General features: G+C 44.5%; 1 protein-coding gene across 1 annotated transcript in view; it reads right to left on the bottom strand.

Annotated features, from left to right (window-relative positions):
• Positions 1 to 13,928, bottom strand: part of LOC138770480 (antigen WC1.1-like) — a 114,638-nt gene extending 100,710 nt beyond the window's left edge. The window contains exons 1-2 of the mRNA XM_069949586.1: positions 13,901 to 13,928; positions 13,499 to 13,813 (exon numbers count right to left, since the gene is read on the bottom strand). Coding sequence (XP_069805687.1) covers positions 13,499 to 13,813; positions 13,901 to 13,928 — 343 coding nt within the window. The remainder of the gene's footprint in view (positions 1 to 13,498; positions 13,814 to 13,900) is intronic.
• Between the last annotated feature and the right edge of the window lie 338 nt (positions 13,929 to 14,266).

The following is a 14,266-nucleotide window of genomic DNA, read 5'->3' as shown; positions in this document are numbered from 1 at the left end:
CCATCCTCTCTCATCACCTCAGGGCGCCAACCCACTCCACACATCTCCATTTCCTAATTCCAAACTGACCCCTTTCCCCCTCCCCCTCTCACTTCTACCCTTTACCCTAACCTCTAGGGATCCTTATCCGAAGCAGAGAGGAGAGCAGGCGCAAACAAGTCCCTTCTTGCACATTCCAACTTACACACCAAACCCCTTTTACCTTACACCCTCTCAATATCAGCCTGACCCTATGGGGCTCTCTCCCCTACCTGGTTCCACCTTCTCAGGAGGATACCCTTAGAGAAATTTAACACTACAGGAGACACTCAGGTCACCCCTAGGAGCGAGCAACCCTAAAAAAGGATCCCTCGACCCAGACCGGCAGCCTCCGTCCTTCTATTTCTCACTTTATCATATGTATATATTTTTCCACTATTAAGACTTAGTCCCTCTATGGGGTTCACGACCTCACTCACACCCACAAACCGCTGCCCCTGCTCTCTATTCCTGCTCCCAACACGTCCCCCTCCCTCTTACACCTTTCTTAAATGGAGAGGGATGGCGCCCCAACCCCTTTAAAACGCTCCACCTTCACAACTAACTCTAGTGCCAGCCTCTCCAAGTCTACCCCCCCCCCCTCCAAACCGGGATTCATGGGGAGGACCTATATTCATTCTATCCTTCACTCTTTACCCCCCCTCCCCCATATTCTCCATCTTTCTTTATTCCTCTTACTCTATATCCTGCTTTTATCCCCATGTATCCCCCCTCCCCCCATATAGACAAACAAAGAAAAGAAAAAAAAAAAAAAGAACCCCCCCCCCCCCCCCCCCCCCCCCAACACACACACACACTTCCTGGGTCCCCACCCCTCACACCCATACACCCTATTTCTACCATCCTGCCCATTTACTATCATATACCTCGACCTTCTTTGTCCATAGGGCTTTTACATAATCCAACAGTTTTAGGCTCTTTATCTCCCTTTTCCAATCCTCTAATGAAGGTGCCCTCAGGGAAATCCAATTCTTTAGAATACAAAATCTGGCTGCAAACAGTACTCTACTTACTACACTTTTTTGTGCCCTCATACCACCTATATCTCAAATTCCACCCAAAAGTGCCAATTCCGGAACCATCTTCAAATCCACCCCTGTTCTATCTTTAATTTCTCTAAATATGTCCTCCCAATATCTCTTTAGTTTGGGACATCTCTACATCAAGTGAATTAAATCCCCTTTATTCCCTTTACATCTATCACATATATCTGAATCCCTGAGACACTCTGTGAGACATTTTCAAACTACATTCCTTTATATTACCCATAACACTTCCCCAATCTATTTCGTTTGTACCCATATCCTCTTCCCATTTAAACCGAAATTTCTCCTTAAGTGCTTCATTTACTATCTGTTTCAACAACTTATATATTTTTCCCACTGTACCCTTACTTAATTTCACTATATAATCCTTAAATACTAAAAAATCCTCAACCACAAAAATTTCTCTCTCTTTAAACTCTTGCACCACATGTTTTAATTGATAGTACCATAGAGAATCATGCTCTCTCAACCCCCATTCATTAGCTAGCACCTCAAAAGATTTTAAGTTACCAGTAGGGTCAAATAAATGTTTTGCCCAAAACACACAATCTTGTAGTTCACTTAAGTGTCCCAGATACTTATTATGCCACAGGGGTGTAAATTGGTTACTCTTATTCAGCCCTAACAACTTTTTACTATTTGTCCATACCCTCATATATAACCCATTTAGGGGCTGATTTTTCATCTCAATTCTCCCTGCCTCCAAAAGCCATGGTAAATTGGGGCTGTATATATCCATAAATTCTTGCCACATCCCCCCAAAATCATACTCTTTCCATTTCACAATATACAGCAACTGCGCAGCTAAAAAATACAGTTCAAAGTTAGGGAGATTAAATCCACCTTCCTCCCATTTTTTTTGTCAGCTCCTCGTATTTTGCTCTTGGGATTTTTTTTTTCCAAATTAAATCATTACACAACCCTGTTATTTCCCTAAGAGCTTTCTTTCCTAACCATACTGGGCTATTTGCAAGTATATACAGCACCTGGGGCAGCACTATCATTTTTACTAAGCAGATTCTATCGGCAATACTAAGTGGCAATTTCTCCCATACTTTCATTTTCTTCTGAACCTTTTTTTTATTACTGGGTACCAGTTTTTTCATATAGTTATCTATCTCAGTCAAGAGCTCTATCCCTAAATACTAAACGGAAGCCTCAGGGGCACAGACCCTCAGCTGACCAAATTCTCCCCTATCCCTGGGATCCAACAGCAGGAGCGAGGACTTCCCCCAGTTGATAGCAAAGCCCGAGTACCTCCCGAAGACCTCAATTGCTTCCATCACCCCTCAAACCTAAGACCAGACACTCCCCAGGAACAACATCACATCAACAGCGAACAAAGATATCTTCTCTGTTCCCGACGAGTACTCAAATCCCTTAATCTTTCTTGAGCATCTAATATATTCGTCCAACGGCTCCATTGCAATTGCGAACAGGAGAGGAGACATCCCTGTCTCGTACTCCTGGTCAGAAAAAAGGGTTCGGACACCTTACCATTGACCGAAATCCTCGCCCTGGGTTCTGAATAGAATAATCTAACACAACCAATGAACTTTTCCCCCAGCCCCAACTTTTTTAGCACTTTCCACAGGTAGGACCATTCGACCCTATCAAATGCCTTCATTGCATCATGTAAGAATGGCCCTACCTGCAGGATTTTTTTCCCTTCCTGAATGTTACTATAGGCCCTCCTGATATTATAATATACCCCTCTTCCCGGAATAAAGCCCGACTGGTCCCTGTGTATTAGCTTTTCTATTATGCTCTTCAATCTGTTTGCTAAGATTTTAGTAGCTAACTTTGCATCTACATTAATGAGGGAGATGGGTCTGTAAGACTCCAGGTCCCTCGAACTTTTCCCTCTTTCGGCAGCATAATAATTATAGCTTCTTTCCTGGATTCTGGCAGCCTCCCACTCTGCCATGCACCATTAATCATCTCCAGAAGCTCTTCTTAGAATCTCTCTCTTGCTACTTTATATATTTCTGCTGGTAGGCAATCTGAGCCCGGGGCCTTACCATCCCCCATCTCCCAGAGTGCCTTCTTAAGCTCCTCCATCCTGAATGGGGCCTCCAATTGTTCTTTCTCGGCTTTCTCGGCTTCCTCCACTTTAGGTAGAGAGAGTTATCCTCTAGATACTCATCCAATTCCTCTGGCCTATATTCCCCTTATGAGGAGTAGATTTTACTATAGTATTGACCAAAGATATCTAAAATCTCACAAGTTGTGGTAAGCTGCCTACCCTGCCATTCCAGTGAAGCTATCCCCCCTGGCCCCCGATTACTCTCTACTATCCTTGACAGTAATTTCCCTGGGCGTTCACCCTCTATGCCCTTTCTAGCCTTCATAAACATCTGCCTTATGGCATTCCTTTCAAGGAGTACTCTCTCTAGTTGTTCCTGTTCTATTACCCATTTAGTCCAATTCTCCTGGGTGGGATTGTTCTTATATTCCTTCTCCGTCTCTTCCACCCCTCTATACTGGTTCAATTCCTTCTCCTTCACCACTCTCTTTTTGGTCACTATTTTCTGGAAAAGAATTCCCCTCAGCACTGCCTTAACCCCTTAACGACAAAGGGCGTATAGGTACGCCCTATTGCCGGTAAGGGTGTTCAGAGCGGGGCCGCGCGGCGGTCCCGGGTGCCGCATGTAGCACGGGACCGTAGGTATTAGCGGGCACGGTCCGATCGCCGTGCCCGCTAATACAGTAATCAGATGCAGCTGTCAAACATGACAGCTGCATCCGATTAACGGACGCCGCACTTCCCTGGTGTCTAGTGGCGGAGATCGCTCCTCCGGGATGTTATCCCGGAGGAGCGATCTCCGTTTCTGAAGCCGGCCGGGGACCGCTCCAAGATGGCGCCGTCCCCGTCTCGGCACTCGTTTGTCTCCGGCTGCAGCAGCCGAAAGCAAACGAGTGCCGATCTCATGGATCTCTGCAGCATATCTATGCTGCAGAGATCTCAGTGAGAGATCAGAGTGTATATACTAGAAGTCCCCCAGGGGGGCTTCTAGTATATGTGTAAAAAAAATAAGAAAAGTGTTATTGTGAATAAAAAGCCCCCTCCCCTAATAAAAGTCTGAATCACCCCCCTTTTCCCAGGTTATAAATAAAAGTAAATAAATAAACATGTTTGCTATCGCCGCGTGCGTAATCGCCCGAACTATTAATTAATCACATTCCTGATCTCGTACGGTAAACGGCGTAAGCGCAAAAAAATCCCAAAGTGCAAAATTGCGCATTTTTGGTCGCATCAAATCCAGAAAAATTGTAATAAAAAGCGATCAAAAAGTCGTATATGCGCAATCAAGGTACCGATAGAAAGAACACATCATGGCGCAAAAAATGACACCTGACACAGACCCATAGACCAAAGGATAAAAGCGCTATAAGCATGGGAATGGAGCGGTTTTAAGTGACGTATATTTGTTGACAATGGTTTGAATTTTTTACAGGCCATCCGATACAATATAAGTTAAACATGTTACATATCGTTTTAATCGTAACGACTTGAGGAACATATATAACAAGTCAGTTTTACCCCAGGGCGAATGGCGTAAAAACACATTTCCCCCAAATAAACAAAATGCGTTTTTTTTTTTTTCAATTTCACCACACTTTGAATTTTTTTCTGGTTTCGCAGTGTACTTTATGCAAAAATTCAGCCTGTCATTGCAAAGTACAATTAGTGACGCAAAAAATAAGGGCTCAGGTGGGTTTCTAGGTGGAAAAATGCAAGTGCTATGACCTTTTATGCACAAGGAGAAAAAAAACGAAAACGCAAAAATCGAAATTGGCTCTGTCCTTAAAGGGTTAAAGGCATCCCATACTATCTTGCCCTCAGCCGTACCTTTATTGAGATGGAAAAATTCATTGATACTACCCCTCCAATCTACGTAGATTACTTTCAGCCAAGTAGCATTTAACCTAAATGGTTTACTTGAGCCCCTTTCTATGCTCCCCACCTCTAGCATTAAAGGGATATGGTCAGATAGCCCCCTATGTCCAAATTTCGCTCTCTTTACACACTCTAGCATCCGGTTGTCCCCTAATGCCAAGTCTATCCTGGACATACATTTATGAGTCTTATTTACACAGGAATAATCCCTCCTATCCCCATTCTTAATCCACCAAATGTCTTTTCAATTTAATTCCAGGCATAACTTGGCAAGCTGTGTGCATCCACTCCTTTTCGTCCCATCCCCCAGGAACAATCTATCCCTATCTACCTCAAAGACTTCATTAAAGTCGCCTAACCATACTTTCGGACAATCTGCCATCTTATCCAAAAAAACATCTATTTCCACGAACATTTTCCTTGTAAACGGTGGGGGAAAGTAAACAGCACAAAGAAGGAACTCCACCTCTTCACAAACTAAATGCAATATAACGTACCGCCGATACTCATCAACCCTTTTCTGTAACACTTTTGCCTTTAAATTATTGTGAATAAGCACACTAACCCCTCTGGAGTAATTAGAAAACACAGAATGGAAAGAGAGACCTGCCCATTTTCTCTCTATTGTGGCTAGGGAGTCATGCGTCAAGTGGGTCTCTTGAAGGCATACTATTGCTGGCAAATAACCATGTATAGCATTAAAAACTGCCACTTTCTTATCCCTACTCGCCAAACCCCTGACATTCCAGGTCACAATTCTAAACTTACCCACCGACAACAGACAATTATAGATGAACGAGACACAATCATTTCCTTCTACTTTTTTAGAAAACCCCACCAATTTTATATTCGCTCTTCTCTGTCTGTCTTCCATATCTAGGATTTTCTTCTGATTCTGGTCTACTATTTTTTTAAGATCTTGTACCTCTTTCTGTGTATATTCTACCTTTGATATTCTGCTTTCTGCCTCCTCCATCCTCTCTCTCATCTTACTCAGTTCGTTCTTAATAATAGACACATCCATTTCAATACTACCTGTCTGTACCAAGACCTCTTTCACAGATTCATCCAGTTTCTGAAACATAGACATAATTGCCGGCATATGCTCCATACTTCCTGGTGAAGGTTCTCCTTCTATTTCTGATAACAATTAACACTGACCTTCCTCCTTCACCTTCCTCCCCCTCCTCTTCTTGTCCTAATGCCTGTGGCACCGAAGCTACCTTTGACGACTTATCTTTAGCTGATGGGGATTGCAGAAATTTTTCTATCTTCTGTCCACTCATTTTGGCCAGCCCCCCAGCCCCTTGCAATACCCCTCCTGATCTACGTGCATTGGGGTCTTCCTTAGTCTTTTTTGGAGGCATCTCCAGTCTCTAATTACTTAACTTAGCTGCCCTTCTCAGATAGATAAAAGAAAGACTACAATCGGTTACCTCCTATACAAGAAGGCTCGGGTCAATATTACTCAGAACACAGACAAAGGAGGAGCCCACTAATAATCAGTTAGTTATCACCTTAAGACTTCCCCCCCCCCAAATTACACACTGTTATTGTACCAGATTTCAGAGCTTAGCATTCAAGACATACACTGCCTTTTATAGGAACCATCAACTATAGTTATCTAGCGAGACCACTTTTGTATTATTTTACTCTCCAACCCTTCCTAAATCACAGTGTGCCTCAGACCAACTATCCACTTAATGTCCAGTGTCCAACGATGTTATACGTCCATGTTCCACACAGTACTAATTCAGCAAAAAAGCTCACAGTTTATGTCTTGCAAATGTTTCCAGTCAATGAGCAATCACAATATCCACCTCCTATATCTCTCTAACATGTACCTTGAACCCAACCTACAGGCTTCCCATGAAAGTAATGTCTCTGTGTCACTGTTTTTGTTTTTTTTGTTTTTTAATTATGAGGCAAGACTACTTCCTTCTCCCTTCTCCCAGGCACTGCTCTTCAGATATAACAGTCTTTTGCTCTCCTCTAGGAAAAACAGTTCCTTTACTCTTAACATGTGGGAGCTGCAGCCAGACCCCCTCTCAGAAAGCTCTCACCCAAAAGCAGATGCTGTGTTATCAGCCCGGCATCCAAGGTTTTCTGTCTCTGCGTGTTCCCTTCCAGCTCCTCTCCACTATTCAGTACATGCACCGTCCATGCCTCCCATCCTATGTTCTTTCACTCCCGCTCCGTCCCAGTCTCTTTCCTTGCCGTCACGCTCTCTAGGAATCTATTGTATCTCCAAGATACACGCCACTGTTCAAAGGAACAGACAGTGATAATTTAGCATCCTTGTGTTGTCCATTTCGTACCATACAATCTGTGGATGTCAACTTGCGGGTGTTCTCTGCCGTCCTTTCATTTATTAGCTCGGGGCCTCTTAAGAAGACTGTATTGTTATACTTCGTCCCTACCTCCAAAGAGATGCCTATCACGCACAACTGCATGAGGGTGTGAGGCTAAATCTAGCCATAATCTGGCTATTTTAGTTTTTGGCGCAGCAGCACTGCCGTGGGTAAGCGCCAACAGGCGGTGCTCAAACTGCTGAACAGCACCTTCTACCTTCCTCGGATGTTTTAGCCATTTTCAAGGCAGGATTGACCAGGCCTTTTAACAGTAGCTTCTTTCCTTCCTTGGATGTTGTAGTAGCCTTTTTGAAGGCAGGATTGACCAGGTCTTTTTAATACACAGGCTACCGCATTTGCCGTCTCTTAGAGACGCTTTAAAGGATTGAAAGTGTATTTGATCAAATTCCGTGGCCTCTTCAGCAGACTGTATTGTTCTCTGTGTCCTCACTGCCATGCCCCCACGTCACACTACGTCTGCAGAGGAGCGGAACTGGCCTCACCAACCCCGGTCGAGAGACATCAGGTGTACCCTTGATGGTCACTGCCAGCTGGCCTAGCCAGTTAGCTGTCAGCACCAAGGTTTGTGTGTAATTAGCAGTGAGCTTGGTTGCATGTGACAAGGGGCGGAACCTGGTGGCTGCTCTGCAACTCGGTAGCCTCACATATGTACCATGCCTGGCCCACGTCTTCAACCTAATGTTGCTGCGGTTCCTTAAAGCTTACCCCAATGTGGCTGACTTGCTTAACAAGGTGCACCGCATCTGTGCGCATTTCTGAAAGTCAACTGGCATCCATGTTGACTAATGCTGACTACTGCTGTGCCTACCCTTGCATCCTTGTTGTTGGGCCTTAACTGGCATCCATGTGGACTACTGCTGGGCCTTAACTGGCATCCATGTGGACTACTGGTGTGCCTGCCCTTGCATCCTTGTTGCTGGGCCTTAACTGACATCCATGTTGACTACTGTTGGACCTTAACTGGCATCCATGTTGACTACTGCTGGGTCTTAACTGGCATCTATGTTGAATACTGGTGTGCCTGCCCTGGCATCCTTGTTGCTGGGCCTTAACTGGCATCAACTTTGACTACTGCTGGGCCTTAACTGGCATCCATGTTGACTATTGGTGTGCCTGCCCTTGCATCCTTGTTGCTGGGCCTTAACTGGCATCCATGTTGACTACTACTGGTCAGAGCTGGTCTTCAGTGCTGCTGGTGCCATCATCACTGATAAGCGCACCCGTCTGTCCACTAACAGCGCTGACAGGCTGATGTTTATAAAAATGAAAAAAGCCTGGATTTCACCTGAATCCAACTGTCCACCCGGGGAAAGCAGCTGAACATGAAGATTCTAGGTATCTCCTCCTCCTCTTCCTACAATCAGCCAACTGCCAAGTCTTCTTCCGCCATGCAGGGTCTGGCCTAATTTTTGGGAGGCTCAATTGCTTCCTCACTCCTAATAGTTTTCTGTGTCCTCACTGCCATGCTATGACGTCACATTACGTCTGTGGAGGAGCGGGACTGGTTAACGGGGGCCCGCCAATCGCGCCCCCGCCAACCAGCCTGCTGGTTTCTTTTTTTTTGTAGCCGTGGCCAGGGCCTCACCACCCCAGGTTGAGAGGCATAAAGTGTACCCTTGATGGTGAGTGCTGAATGACAACTGGCCTTGCCAGTTAGCTGTTAGCACCCAGGTTTATGTCCACTACATATCCCAGCCCCTGGACTCATTCCAATTTTTGGGAGGCTCACTTGCTTCCTCACTGACTTGTAATGCTTCTCTGGGTGCTCAATGCCATGCTGTTTCTGGCCTAATTTTTGGGAGGCTCACTTGCTGCCTCACTGACTTGTAATGGATCTCTTGGTGCTCAATGCCATGCAGCTTCTGGCCTAATTTTTGGGAGGCTCACTTGCTGCCTCACTGACTTGTAATGGTTATCTCTGTGTTCAATTTTTGGGTGGTTCATGATATTCTACCTCTGTTTTAACGGTTCCCCGTGTTCTCAAATTCCAGGGCCTCTTAAGAAGACTGTATTGTTCTAAGTGTCCTCACTGCGTGACGTCACATTACGTCTGTAGAGGAGCGGGACTAGTTGCCGGGGGCCCGCCGATTGCGCCCCTGCCAACCAGCCAGCTGTTTTATTTTTATTTTTTTGTCTAGCCGTGGCCTCACCACCCCCCGTCGAGAGGCATCAAGTGTACTCTTGATGGTAAGTGGTGAGTGAGAGCAGCCGGGTTCATGTCCACTACATATCCCAGCCCCTGGACTCATTCCAATTTTTGGGTGGACTCACTTGTAATGGCTCTCTTTGTCTGGCCTAATTTTTGGAAGGCTTACTAGCTTCCTCACTAACTTGTAATGGTTCTCTGTGTGTTCAAGGCCCTGCACTGTCTGACCTAGTTTAGGGAGCCTCACTAGCTTCCTCACTCACTTTTAATGGCTCTCTGTGTGCTGAATGCCATGCTGTGTCTGGCCTAGTTTTTGGGAGCCTCACCAGCTTCCTCACTCACTTGAAATGGCTCTCTGTGTGTTCAAGGCTCTGCAGTGTCTAGCCTAGTTTTAGGGAGCCTCACTAGGTGTGCCTGCCCTTGCCTCCTTTTTGACTACTGCTGGGCCTTTACTGGCATCCATGTTGACTACTGCTGGGCCTTTACTGGCATCCATGTTGACTACTGCTGGGCCTTTACTGGCATCCATGTTGACTACTGCTGGGCCAGCCCTTGCCTTCTGCAGCGCTTCACCTATCTGTATGTTTTTGGGTGTGGGAGGAAACCGGAGTACCCGGAGGAAACCCACACAAACATGAAGAGAACATACAAACTTTTTGCAGATGTTGTCCTTGGTCGTCTTTGAACCCAGGACTCCAGTGCTGCAAGGCTACAGTGCTAACCACTGAGCCACCATGCTGCCCTTGCTTCCATGTTGGCTACTGTTTGGCCTTTACTGGCATCCATGTTGACTACTGTTGTGCCTGCCCTTGCCTCCATGTTGGCTACTGCTGGACCTTAACTGGCATCCATGTAGACTACTGCTGGGCCTTAATTGGCATCCATGTTGACTACTGCTGACTACTGTGGTGCCTGCCCTTGCCTCCATGTTGGCTACTGCTGGGCCTTTACTGGCATCCATGTTGACTACTGCTGACTACTGTGGTGCCTGCCCTTGCCTCCATGTTGGCTACTGCTGGGCCTTAACTGGCATCCATGTTGACTACTGCTGGGCCTTTACTGGCCTCCATGTTGGCTACTGCTGATCCCGCCATTTCTCTGTGTGCTCAATGCCATGCAGTGTTTGGCCCAATTTTGGGGAGGCTCAATTTCTTCCTCACTCACTTTTAATGGTTCTCTGTGAGCTCACTGCCATGCTAGGTCTGGTATAATTTTTGGAATGCTGTCTGGCTACCGCTTTTACCTTGTTTACTCTGTCCTCACCGCTTTGCTGTGTCAGGCTGAATTTTTGGGTGGTTCATGATAAGCTACATCTGTTTTATTGGTTCCCTGTGTTCTCACTGCCATGCTGTGTCAGGTGGAGTTTTTGGGTGGTCCCTATGCCTACCTCTGTTTTAACCAGGCTGTTGCACAGAATTAGGCATAATGGTGCCATTAGGCAGCCTCAGAGGCTGCCCCTGCTGTTTCCTGTCCATTTCCGTTGTGTTTCCATCAAATTCTGAGGTTGACAGGTTTTCACACGACCTTCTCTCTACCGAACTTGAGTTCCCTCAAAAAATGCTTGAGTCTCCCATTGACTTCAATGGGGTTCATTACTCGAAACGAGCACTCGAGTATCGGGAAATACTCGTCTCGAGTAAGGAGCACCAGAGCATTTTAGTACTCACTCATCACTAGTTGATGCCAATTATTGGAAGCTATATATTTTATCTGTCACCCATTACTGATAATGTGGGCAGATCTCTCAAGTTCATGTCATCTCCATTTTGCACTTAGAAGACACTGTCCAGGGAGTGCAACCTGCTTGCTCATGTGATAAATGTAGGTTGTTTTGCAAAATGGGTAATAGTCTTATAAACACTTCAATTTGAAATCATATACAGAATGTATGCATTTTAAAGGGAAACTCCAGAAAAACTTGTTTTCTATTTAAAGCACATTAAAAGTTGAATATATGTGTCTATACAATGTATTACCATATCTGTACAGTTCTGTAATACAGGTAGCTGATAGAAATCCAGGAAGTGGAAAAAAAATGGCCTCTGTGCAAATCCACATTGTCTCCTGCTCCTTCTGCTCTCCCCGCTTAGGAGACAAATCTTCCATGCCTCTGTCTCACATTGTGTGTGTTTGCTGAGATCGGGCTGATAATGCAGACAGGGGACAGGGCGTGATGGTCCAGGAGGCTTGGCTGGATCCTCCAATCCCCTGAGTGATCCACCATCTCCGACCGGCCAGAAGCAGGTGTTGGACTGTTTTCTCTAATTGTGCAAGTCTGCAGTGAAATTAGGGATGTGTTCACATATGTTGCAGTGTCATTGCAGTACTGCAGCATATTCACAAAAACAATGCAGTAACACAAGTAAATGATGCTAAACGGCAGAGAGGATCAGAGCCTTATTGTGGGGCTCAACTTCAAAGATAACAGATGCTTGATCATAATATGTGCATGGAAATGAAAAGGAAAAAAAAATGCAAAAAGTTCTTTACTTTATTCCAATAGCAGCGTTACAGGTAGAGAATACAGCGTGCTGTGTGGTGTAACAGGTAGAGAATACAGTGTAGTGTTACAGGTAGAGAATACAGCGTCCTGTTACAGGTAGAGAATACAGTGTGCTGTGTGGTGTTACAGGTAGAGAATACAGTGCGCTGTGTGGTGTTACAGGTAGAGAATACAGTGTGCTGTGTGGTGTTACAGGTAAAGAATACAGTGCTCTGTGTGGTGTTACAGGTAGAGAATACAGTGTGCTGTGTGGTGTTACAGGTAGAGAATACAGTGTGCTGTGTGGTGTTACAGGTAAAGAATACAGCGTTCTGTGTGGTGTTACAGGTAGAGAATACAGCGTGCTGTGTGGTGTAACAGGTAGAGAATACAGTGTAGTGTTACAGGTAGAGAATACAGCGTCCTGTTACAGGTAGAGAATACAGTGTGCTGTGTGGTGTTACAGGTAAAGAATACAGTGCTCTGTGTGGTGTTACAGGTAGAGAATACAGTGTGCTGTGTGGTGTTACAGGTAGAGAATACAGTGTGGTGTGGTGTGTTTTGTTACAGGTAGAGAATACAGCGTGCTGTGTATGCGGGTGGGACCACAATGAAATCATTAAGTACTGCAAATAATTCAGTAACACAATGAAACTGCAATGTGTGAACACAGCCTAGATTTTTTGCAACAGCTTTGGGCGGGAAATGGGCAGGGTGGATTTTTGGTAGTTTCAAAAATGGAATAGATAGGTAAGTAATGCTTTATGCTTCTGCAGAAGTTTAATTTTTTAACCTCTACCTGGAGTTCCCCTTTAATTACAGTGGTACCTCAGTTCCCGAACTTAGTTGGTTCAGAAAAGCAGTTTGAGTACCGAGCAGTGTCTTCCCATAAGAAATATTTTAATTGTGTTTAATTGGTTCCAGCACCCACTAATAATTACCTACAGTACCCATATATTACATTGATAGGTGCCAAGTTTAATCACTACAGTACAATACAGAGAAGCACTATACTGTACAGCACATTATACACAAGAAATGATCAACTCCTCACTCATCCTTTACTGTATAGCGTCCCCCCCATCCCAGCACTGTAAAGTATGGGAGATGGTGGTGCATTGCCTTTACTACTACTGTACTGTATATGCACTTCAGCAGTATTATATAGTACTGTACTGTATGTGAAGCCTCACCAGTGCTAAACAAGGTACAACCCACCATCCACGCTTGCAAAAACATTCAGATACCGAATACTTCAAGACTGGGGGCCCAAAAAGTATTTGAGAACCAAAGCACACTTTCCTTGAAACAACAGTTTGAGTTCCAAACAGTTTGAGAACAGAGGTACCACTGTATTTACTTATTTTAATAGTACATTATATGGTAACATAATTACGTGTGCCATAAAAAGCCTCCTTTGTTGGTGGCTTTTAGTATGCAAAGAGAAGAAATTACTCTCAATTAGGAAAGGTGTTATATATAATATGTATTAAGATGGTGTGGATTTCTTACCTGAACATATTACACCTGCATCCAAAGAATGATCACAGTTATGGTCACCAATCTTGTTTGCTTGACAGCTTTTTATATTTGCTTCATATCCTCTACATTGTACATTATCCAGCCAGATGTCCCCAGTTCCTCTCCCATAATAGGCTGCTGTTGTAGCTGTGACAGCAGGACCACAACCCAGCTGCTTACAGACCACATCTGCATCTTCTTTATCCCAGTAGTCATCACAGATAGTCCCCCATCTTCCTGCATGATAAATCTCCACTCTTCCAGCACATGGACTGGCAGCATTCACAAGTCTCACTATATTAGTTCCTGCAATAAAAAATACAAGTAATATTCAATAGAAATAAATCTCTATTCATTATATGACATTCTAGTTTCCATACCTGGGCACTTTACTTTCAAATCCTTTCCCTGATCCCTCCATATCTGTATCAGATGCTTCAGTAACAGAACAATGCGTCAGTTGGGTCTTTATAATTTCCCCTTAGATACACCTGACCATTGATAGCTGCTGGTGCTGTAATAATAACTGAGGCCGTTCTCACACCTTATTTTTGTATTTTTTCAAAATGTATCAGAGAATCTCCCAATGCATAAAATAAATATATAGCAATAAAGGCCAAAAAAACATTTTGGTCTCTGCTTAAGTAGTTTGTTTAGTTGTTGTATCTGTGCTTTTCCAAAGAGCATTCTGCATGATAAAAAGTCATTTTTAACATGGGAGTCCCAGTATGACAAATGCCACTAAGTAGAGTCTCAACA

The sequence above is a fragment of the Dendropsophus ebraccatus genome, chromosome 13 (genome assembly GCF_027789765.1).
Source record: "Dendropsophus ebraccatus isolate aDenEbr1 chromosome 13, aDenEbr1.pat, whole genome shotgun sequence".
In the NCBI taxonomy this organism is placed as follows: Eukaryota; Metazoa; Chordata; class Amphibia; order Anura; family Hylidae; genus Dendropsophus; species Dendropsophus ebraccatus.
Note: the sequence above shows the minus strand (reverse complement) of the source record. Positions and strands in the feature narration are given on the sequence as shown.